The sequence below is a fragment of the Lytechinus variegatus genome, chromosome 6 (genome assembly GCF_018143015.1).
Source record: "Lytechinus variegatus isolate NC3 chromosome 6, Lvar_3.0, whole genome shotgun sequence".
Classification (NCBI taxonomy): domain Eukaryota; kingdom Metazoa; phylum Echinodermata; class Echinoidea; order Temnopleuroida; family Toxopneustidae; genus Lytechinus; species Lytechinus variegatus.
Genome location: NC_054745.1, coordinates 28,039,864 through 28,050,576, shown reverse-complemented (window position 1 = coordinate 28,050,576; position 10,713 = coordinate 28,039,864). Strand labels below are relative to the sequence as shown.

The 10,713-nt window shown below is 36.2% G+C and overlaps 1 protein-coding gene across 1 annotated transcript in view; it reads left to right on the top strand.

Moving 5' to 3' along the window:
* LOC121417315 (ABC transporter F family member 4-like) overlaps positions 1-10,121 on the top strand; it is a 27,258-nt gene extending 17,137 nt beyond the window's left edge. The window contains exons 3-7 of the mRNA XM_041610973.1: positions 2,070-2,788; positions 4,746-5,062; positions 6,323-6,407; positions 7,487-7,695; positions 8,648-10,121. Of these exons, the coding sequence (XP_041466907.1) occupies positions 2,071-2,788; positions 4,746-5,062; positions 6,323-6,407; positions 7,487-7,695; positions 8,648-8,710 (1,392 nt within the window). The 5' untranslated portion in view covers position 2,070 and the 3' untranslated portion in view covers positions 8,711-10,121. The remainder of the gene's footprint in view (positions 1-2,069; positions 2,789-4,745; positions 5,063-6,322; positions 6,408-7,486; positions 7,696-8,647) is intronic.
* The last annotated feature ends 592 nt before the right edge of the window (positions 10,122-10,713 follow it).

Below are 10,713 nucleotides of genomic sequence, written 5' to 3'. Positions count from 1 at the left end.
CTTACTACTACTACTACTACTACCACTACTAGTACTACTACTACTACTACTTCTACGTCTTCTTCTGCTGCTACTACTACTACTACTACTACTACTACTATTACTACTAACTACTACTACTACTACATAAACTTCTACTACATATACTTCTACTACATGTACTACTACTACATGTACTATTATTACTACTACTACTACTACTACTACTCCTACTATTACTACTACTACTACTTCTACTACTGCTACTACTACTACTACGAGTACTATTACTACTACTATTACTACTACTACTACTTCTACTACTGCTACTACTACTACTACGACTACTATTACTACTACTATTACTACTAACTACTACTACTACTACTACTACTACTATTACTTCTACTACTACTACTACTACCACTACTACTACTACTTCTACGTCTTCTTCTGCTACTACTACTACTACTTCTACTACTACTACTTCTACGTCTTCTTCTGCTGCTACTACTACTACTACTTCTACTACTACTACTACTATTACTACTAACTACTACTACTACTTCTACTTCTACTACTCCTTCTACTACTAGTACTACCACTACTACTACTACTTCTACGTCTTCTTCTGCTGCTACTACTACTACTACTACTTCTACTACTACTACTACTACTCCTACTATTACGAGTACTACTACTACATGTATTACTACTACTATTACTACTACTACTACTTCTACTACTACTACTTCTACGTCTTCTTCTGCTACTGCTACTACTACTACTACTACTACTACTACTTCTACTACTACTACTATTGCTACTAACTACTACTACATATACTTCTACTACATGTATTACTACTACTACTACTACTACTACTACTACTACTCCTACTATTACGACTACTACTACTACTACATGTATTACTACTACTATTACTACTACGACTACTCCTACATATACTTCTACTACATGTACTACTACTACTACTACTACTATTACTACTACTACTACTTCTACTACTACTACTACTACTACTACTACTTCTACTACTACTTCTACGTCTTCTTCTGCTACTACTACTACTACTTCTACTACTACTACTTCTACTAATACTACTTCTACGTCTTCTTCTGCTACTACTACTACTACTACTACTTCTTCTACTACTACTACTACTACTACTCCTACTACTACTACTCCTACTATTACGAGTACTACTACTACTATTACGACTACTACTACTACATGTATTACTACTACGACTACTACTACTTCTACTCCTAGTACTACTACTTCTACTTCTCCTTATACTTCTACTACTACTGCTACTACTATTACTACTCCTTGTACTCCTATTATTTCACACTATCATGAAAAATTGATATTCAACTTTCAAGGCACTGATTAGCATGGAAATTGGAAAACCATAGAAATGCTTATAACGGATGCTCTGAGATCGCTCTGTGATCAAAGGATGATTACTTAAGTGTCAGGGTCCATTCTGAAAGTCCAAGAAGGAGTGTGGTGTCTGCTTTATAATGACAGTGCCCCCCTGGGGCTCCCCTTTATAATTGCATGGTCGATTGTGCACTTCGCTTTCATGCACATAATAATAATCACCCTATAGATGAATGATTAGCACCTGCAGGGCTAAATTGTTATTTGGCTAAATGACATATCAACTGGATTTAAGTAAGGGGAGGGCCCTATTTTTTTTTTCAAAATGAGGGGGAAAATGGAGAGCCCCAAAAAATGCAACATAATCATGACTTGGTGGGAGCTGCTTCTTATCAAAACTTTTTTATCTAGCAAAAATTATCTAAAGTCGAAAAAATGAAATACCTAGTTAAAATAGTGTGGAGCATGGAGGGGGGGGGGCTGTGCCTGACACCAACTTAAAGAATGTTATTTTTATCTTGAGTCTATAGGCGTATAGTTCCGTTATGGTAACTATTTTTCTTCTGTCATATTTCATTATTTTAATCCCCAAATGTTGATGATTCAGTTTGAAAATGATCCATTAAACTTTATAAGTATTGATGTTTCTGATTATTTGTTTTATTTGTTATTATGATTTTCAGTATGGAAGGAAATACTATAGAATCACCCAGACTAGTAGAAGCACCGATCTCTGCCTCGATGAACCAATCAGAAGAGAGCGCCCCTCCCAGTTTAATCCGTTCCTCAGACAAACCCGAAGAATCAATGCAAGTACAAGGAGGAACAAGCTCCGTCAAGTCGAGGTTTGAAAGCGGAGACTTCCAAAATTCCACCCCTGCCAGCGCCGCCACCAAGTCCATCAATATATACGACGCGCCTGCGGAGAAGGGCGTCGCAGAGAACACTCCCGTGCGGAAGGAGGACATTTTCCATGCGGACGAAGCGCAGGAGGAGGTGAAGACCTCATCGGACGGGATTGGGAAGTTCAAGAATATGTTTGAGGTGGGTGGAGTGACAAATCTAGAGGCCAAGACCAGTCGCGACCCTGTCAACGTCAGATCCCTCACCGAGTATGAAAGCACCACCCAGGCTCACGTAGCGGAGAGCACGCCGGTCATCAGGGACGATGTCGTCAGGAGCTCGGATACTTCGGAGGACCCTGGCATTAAGCGAGGCCTCTCGAAATCGCTCAGGAATCGCTTCGAGACGGAGAGGATTTCAAACATTGAGGAGAAGCCGAGAGAAAAGATTGAGATCAGTAGGCCGGAAGAAAGGAGGGTTTACCAGCCTCCAGAGAAGCCGAAGCGTGAGGATGTAGTCAATGCAGAGACTACGGCTGAGGATCCCGGGATCAAGTCAGGTTTGAGCTTCTCTTGATTCATTTTACTCCTGCACTCATAGGGTTAATTTGTACTACGGGCTGTAAATCAATTATGCATCAAAGTAAATGGAGTAATATCAGAGCTGCCACGTAGTATGGATTTTCTGTATTTAGTACTAAGAAATTAGAAGAATACTGATGGTTAAATGCAAATGATTTCTCAAGTTTAATTTTTTTGTGTTGTCCTATGGTATTTCTTTGAAAATATTGATTTCCTCACCAAAATACTGATTTTCAGCTTTAAAAATACTGAAATGTTCTTGATCAGGTTGGCAGCTCTGTAATATTCATGGAGCAGAATTCTGAAAATTTCAGCAAAATCAGATAGCAAATAAGAAAGTTATTGAATTTTAAACTTAAGCAATATTTGGTGAAAACAGTTGTATGCATGTCCTCATGAATATTCATTAGGTGGGCTGATGATGTCATATCCCACTCCCCTTTTAGCTAATGTATTACATCAGTTGTCGGGTGAATTTTACTTGTCATAGCAGTGATTTTGAGACAAAATTTGATATTATCATTTGTACGGGAAGCTACAGAACATTAGCCAGGTACCAACGGAGTAAGTTGCCGCTGGCATGGCTGGGCTGAATAATAGATTATTTATTTCAAAGGTCATATATTTCTTCATTTTGCCGATATCTGCAAGTAATTCAGGGTGAGGGTCACAACCATCTGAATAATTCAGGGTTCAAAGGGTTAAGACACTTGCAGGATCTAATGACCAGAATTCACATGTGTGGTTTTGAATCCAGATTTTCATCCTCCTTTATGCTTAAAGGGGAAGTTCACCCTGACAAAAAGTTTATTGTAAAAATAGCAGAAAAAATAATGAAAAATATTGCCGAAGGTTTGAGAAAAATTCATCAAATAATTAAAAAGTTATTAGAATTTCAATTATTTGATTTGTGACGTCATATGCGAGCAGCATTCCTACATAGCGAATGGTAAAAAATCAATGAAATGTCATTTTCTCAGAAAATTGAAAATGGTTTTCACTGTAACTTTTGTATATCAATAGACAAATCATTTCACATCCGATCATGAAAAGAAAACAAAATTAAGTCATCAGGAACCATACAAAATTTGAAATTCATACATTTTATATTACATAACACATGGGGCAGCTGCTCGTTTATGACGTCACAAATCCAAAATTTTGAACTCTAATAACTTTCTTACTCTTAAACGGATTTTCCTCAAACCTTCACCAATATTTTTTACTATTTTTTCTGCTATTTTTACAACAAAGTTTTCTTCAGGGTTAACTTCCCCTTTAAAGTGTTGATTGAGAAAGCATCAATTATGTTGCAATTTCCAACAGGACGCTTGATTTTAGCTGATTATTAAGGTTTCTGTACCAATAATTCCTCTCTTATGTGGATAAGAAAAAAAAGACATGTAGAATCATTCATTTGAAACACTGGATTCATGAAGGTTGTTACCCTGAGTAACAAGTGTAAATTATAAAGTGCGCTGTGTTAAAAGTGCGCTTCCAATATCAGAGTCACTGTTTAAAAAAATGCAACTGGCACTTTATCGGTAAATTCATTCATTCATTCATCATATATTTGGACTCATGTTACATCATTATTTCATTTTCTTGTATGAAAATTAATAACAAATTAGTGGTGGTTACCAATTTGAGGAGTTGCCAATTTTAGAAGCAAAGGAAAATTTAAACACACTCTTTAATTGTCAAGCCGATGAAAACAAAATCAGGTTAAAATTCCAAATTGGCAACCTTTTGTTGAAATTTGGAATGGCGTTATACCTATTCTATATTTTACAAAATTGAAAATGCATCGAAAAGTTATGATGCCAATTTGATGAACAAAAAAATGTAAATTTTGAATTAAAGAATGCTGTATATCTCTATGGGTTTAGTCTGTATGAAAATATATGTTTGTATGTTATGTTTATTCCTGTATAGGACAAGCAAGGTCGCTCCGAAGTCTCTTCGAAAAGGGTAACGTCAGCAACGTGCAGGAGAAACCTCGATCTGCTTTAGAACGTAGTCCTCGCTCTCTTGAAGACTACAAGATTGAGGACCAGGTCTCCGAGAGCACACCAACAAGAAAAGAGGACGTGGTGAGCTCATCGATGACGTTGGACGAGCCGATGAAGTCGGCCGAGAGCACGCGGTCGCTGAAGCAGAGATGGGAGACCGGGCAGGTCGAGAGGGTTCCGGAGAAGCCAAAGCCGTCACTAGAGAGGACGCCGCAGTCATTAGATAGTTATAGTATGACGGTAAGTCCAATAGACCAGGCCCCCGTCTTACAAAGAGTTATGATTGATCTGATCAATCACAACTATAGACAGCCAGCAATGTCAACGTCTATTATGCATGTTCGAAATATTTTCTAACTATGATGTATATTCATGCATTCATCGTTGTCTTGAAAATTCTCTGTGCTTTTCTTTGTATACAAAGGACATTGTGCACATTTCCTGGAAAAAAAGTTACAATTGATCCAATCAATCATAACTCGATGGATTTCCATAGAGTTATGATTAATCCAATCAATCGTAAACTCTAGGGAAATCCATAAGTGTCCTAATTTTTTCTACAGGTTATGTGCAAAATGTCCTTTGTAAACAAAGGAGAACACACCGAACTGTCAAGAAATCAATGAATTTACGGATGTACATTCATATCTACAGGTAGAAGTATTTTGAGCAAACATGCATTGTATATTTTGACTTTGCTGGCTTTCCATAGTTGCGATTGATCGGATCAGGTCCTTGCTGCATCAGAATTACTATTTTGGTAACTTCGGCATCCAATGGTAACTTTGCCATTAAACTAGTATAACGCTGAAAATATCATTGAAATTGGATTTAAAATAGGAAAGTTATGACAGTTTAAAATTTTGCTTATTTTTCACAAAACAGTGATACATGTATGCACAATTCGGTAACATGCAAATGAGACAGACGATGATGCCCCTCACTATTTCTTTTGTTTTTTATTGTTTGAATTATACAATATTTAATTTCTTACGTACTTGACAATAAGGATTAACTTGACTGAACCATACATGTATATTATTAGATACTGCTAATTTCACATGTTTATGGAGAAATTACTCATCGTTTCATTTGACAATGAGGAGAAAAATTGAATATTTCATATTTCAAATAATAAAATACAATAGAAATAGTGAGTGGATGATGTCATCAGTCTCCTCATTTGCATATCAACCAGGATATGCATATCACTGTTTTATGAAATAAAGCAAGACTTTAGAATGTCATAACTTTCTTATATTCGATTTTGATGAAATTTGCAGTGTTTCACTTGTTGGATCTTTCTCTTTTTATTCAAATCAACATTTTGTTGGGATGGACATGTCCTTTAATGATTATGAAGGAAACAATTTTAGTTATTACATAAAAACCCAAGTCAGAACAATGGCCTATGTGTTTTCAAGGGAGATCTTAGACTGATAGAGATGTCAACAAGTGGACTAAGATGGTGTATCTTTAACTCTTCTGTTTTATATTTAGATGGTGATTTCTGAGAACACACCTGAAGAAAGAACTGATATTGTCAAGTCATCGGCAAGCAGCGATGACTATCTGACGTCGAAAGGTATGCAATATGAATTTTACAGATAGTAGTGTACAGAGAATAGGGGAAGGCGGGGTAAGTTGAGATTAGGGGAAAGTTGAGCCACCACCCCCAGGCCAATAATGAATGAGTCAGACATTGTGGTGGTGTCATGTATTGATGACCCATTACATAACCCTTAACACCACCACATTGTGGCACAATTTACCCCATTGATGGGGCAAGTTGAGCCATTTGACATCATCTTTTTTTTTAATGGTCACAATGACTTTCAGTGTGGGGGTAGAAAGTTATATATAGGTGAAAAATATTTCCCAAGAATCAGATCTAAATGCTGAGTACTTACATGTATTTCTACAATACTATTAGTCATATCAATTCTAACATGCAAAAATGCAAAAAGTGTGGCAACTTACCCCGCCTTCCCCTACACATCTAAGGCATTAGTAAGAATTATATGCACGAGGTAACTTTGAAACAGTTCTGACATGTCCAAGGCATAGTTGAGGGTGTTTGCACAGTGTTATAGGTAACACGCGAAGGCAGTTATTCTATTGAATATCTGAGCAAAATGATGTGTTTGATAAGGTAGTGATGTAGATCCTGCTTATTGGATAAACCATCTTCTTATCAAAACTATGACTGGTCAATAGTATATTAGCCATTAATGAGAGTGATCATAAAGTTTGCCTGTTAGCTAGAATAAATCATTGAGTGGGTGCCATGCATCGATAATTACCGACGCATGGCCAGCCATGCATCTGGTAATTACTAATGCATTGTTGTAAACAAGTTAACTTTTCGCGAAGGAATTCCTCCATTCTATAAAACAAATGATGCACAGGTTTGTTCGTGCATAAGTAAGACTAGCGAGCGTGCGGAAAGCATGGAAACTAGTGTGGTTTGACAGATCCATAGGTTCCTTTGTATGCTCACAAAACCTACCGATGCACTTTTTATCTGTGCATTATTTGTATACTGGTCATGTGATAGACTTCAGCCAATCATTAGGTTAAAATCCATATCACTGCTTTACCTCTTTATTTCATATTTCCCTATCTCATGCCTGTTGTGTGTGTTTTTTTTTTCTCCTCTTGCAGGTGGCAGTGCAAGCTCTCTGAAGGCAAAATGGGAGTCGGGTGAAGTTCATAACGCTGACGTGAAAACCGAGAAGGTGGAGAGTAAACCGAAGCGTTTCTCTGGGTACTATGAAGGGGATGAACAAACGAATGGTGTGGTGGAACACGAGAATGGAATCATGGAAGAGAGAGAGGAGGAGCAGGAAGAGGAAGAAGAAGAGAGCAGCGTTGTGAGTTTTAATTGATTTGATATATCAGTTTGAAAGGTGTATTAAAAACTGCAACTTGCAGCCAGACTGAATTACATACAGTTTACAGATACATATACTAATAACAGGCTCGTAGCCAGGGTTTTCAATTAAGGGGGATCAATCCCCTCTCTTTTCTTATCATTTTTATGGTATTTTAACTTTCTCTTTGAAATTTTAGTGAGTTCAATCGAACCCCCTGTCTACAGGCTTAAATAAACATGCTGTGTACATTATATAGTCATTATCATGTCTTGTAGGAAATACACTTACATTGTTTCATTGTGCATCTGGGAACATAAGTGGTCCTTATTTAGTCCCCTGTGGCACACCACAGTGTACTTAAACATAATGGTCCCACTGGAGTCCCTTGTGGCACACCAGAGTGTACTGATGCAAAATGGTCCTAATTTAGACCCTTGTGGCACACCAGGGTACTTGTGCATAATGGTCCCAATTAAGTCCCTTGTGGCACATCAGAGTGTACTAATACATAATGGTCCTAATTTGGATCCTTGTGGCACACCAGAGTGTACTAATGCATAATTCCCCTGCCTTTCATATTTTCTCACACAATTATTGAAAATGATATGGTGAAAACATTAATTCCAAATGTGGCAATGATCCCAGAATTTATCCAGTTAGATAGTAGTTAAATGATGATTTTGCTTGATAATATATAATTGTCCAAATATTTCCCCCAAAAGCAGGTAATTCATTTTGAAAGTTCTTTATTCTTGTGTAGACCTTAATCAAGCCTTCACCAATATTTTTCTTTCATTTTCTGATTTTATTGAAGTGCCTCCCTCTCATCAGTGTGAACTTCTCCTTTAATGTGTCAGAATACCAATTCTTATTTTGATTTTTTTTGGGGGGGGGATAAATCTTTCAAATTCAACACTGTTTATTTTCCATATATTCTTTTTTTTCATAGGATGCTTCGTGGGAAATCAAGGCAGCAAGAGCAGCAGCCATGGCTGATATAGAAGATGAGTGACCAATCAGAAGCTTCCATTTTTCAAATTAACCAATCACCATGCTTCATGAACTCATGTATAATACAAAAACAAAACAAAAAGCAAAATGCTGAAAGTATAACAGTGCTATTGATATTAATAATAATTATTATAATTAATGATAAATGTACATTTTATATATTAATGGAATATTTTTCAAAAAGTTTAAACATTTGTTTAGCATGTTTGATGCAAAATTGCTTGTATAAACCTAAATCATGAGTAATTAGATTGCTCAAATTATATTAGCTTTTGTATATTGAATGTTATTATACATACAATACGATAGGTAATAGCGGGCTTTCATTGTGGGAGGTTGATTTGTATAACATTTTTTACCCAGTTACTCAAACATTTGATACATACAACAGATTATTCTTATGTGGAGCCCATTAAGCTATGTTGGTATTTTTTCTAAGTTTTGCGTCTCGTCTTACAAAGAGTAGGGATTGATCCAATCAAACCCAACTGTATGGAAATCCATCATTGTCATAATTTCTCCTCCAGGAAAGTTGAACAAGGTTCTTTGGAATCAAAGAGAAGGCACACTGAATTGTGAAGACAACGATGCTGTTAGATGTTGAGGTTGCTGGCTTTCCATAGTTGTGGTTAATCGGATCAATCGCAACGCTTTGTAAGATGAGGCACAGATTGTCAGATTTCTATCTGCGATGTTTTAATCTTCGCCATGTTCGTGAATTTGAGCATGTCACAGTCCTTTTGCCGTAAATTTGAAGTCACTCCTTCATGTCGATTCTGAGAATTGGTCGACGACAGGTGCCCATTCCATGAAAGCATCATTATCTCCAGCTCTACACCATCATTATGGAAAGCCAAGCTGGATGTCTCGGTTTCGGCTTAAATACAGAAATTGCTAATTGTTGATTGGACAGAATGCAGGCCCATTTACTTTGCAAGCGAAAGACATTTGTCTGTTTACAGACAACCAGGGCCTCCGAGAACAACAGCATTCCAGTTACAATATCTACAATCTACAAATATGAATAAAATAAGTTAAGTAAATAAACAAATAAATGTAAATAAATAAATAAATCTATGAATTACATGTAATTTATTAATAAATGAATGAACTTTAAAATCAATCTATCCATATATAGATAAGTTAAAAAATATTTATACAAATAAACAGATGAATATATGTTTATATAAATAAATAAACAAATAAACAAACAAATAAATAAATAATTAAGTGAAAATGAAAAAATATCGATAAGATAAATAAACTATTGTTCCTCTTGGCCTTCCATAGAGAAGGCGACGAGTTGGAGTGTTGGTTCTTTCATGTAACAGGCCTGGGGAGCGTTTCATGAAAGGACTTGTCGGACGTTTTATCCGACAAGTCCTGTTTTATCCGACAGTTACTATATAGTAACAGTGCTTCTTAACCAATCAGAATCCAGGAAAGTTGTCAGATCTGACAACTTGTCCGATGAAAATATCGATGAAACGCCCCCCTGATTTTTCTTAAAATCCTGTATACATGTATGAGTTGCTATGTTTCTCTCTTTTTCTAAGCTCTTAAAAACGCAAATACTACATTATTCCAGGGATCTGATCATTATGACCTCTAAATTGGCAATGTAAAGAAAACAGTAATCACTGGCAATTTTTTAATGACATCTTTCTTTATTCATTTGTTAATTTTGTGTTTTATCCATATTTGATTTCTTTTTAACTACTGTATTTAATTGGGAAAACAGTACGATTTCCCTCCTAATTTGAGGGGTGATATCAGATTTATTTCAACCGTAAAAGGGGTTGTATAGTTGAGTATTCACTCAAGGAAAGTTGTGAGTTCCGTTTGGCAATTAATTAATGAAATGATCAACCAATTATTTTACTTAAATTCATTGCAGTAGCATCCCATTGCCAGATCATGTTAGTAAACATCTGTACATTTGTTTATTTATGTATCTTTAGTTTTACCATTATAATTTAGATGTATGAGAAGAAATTGTTCGTG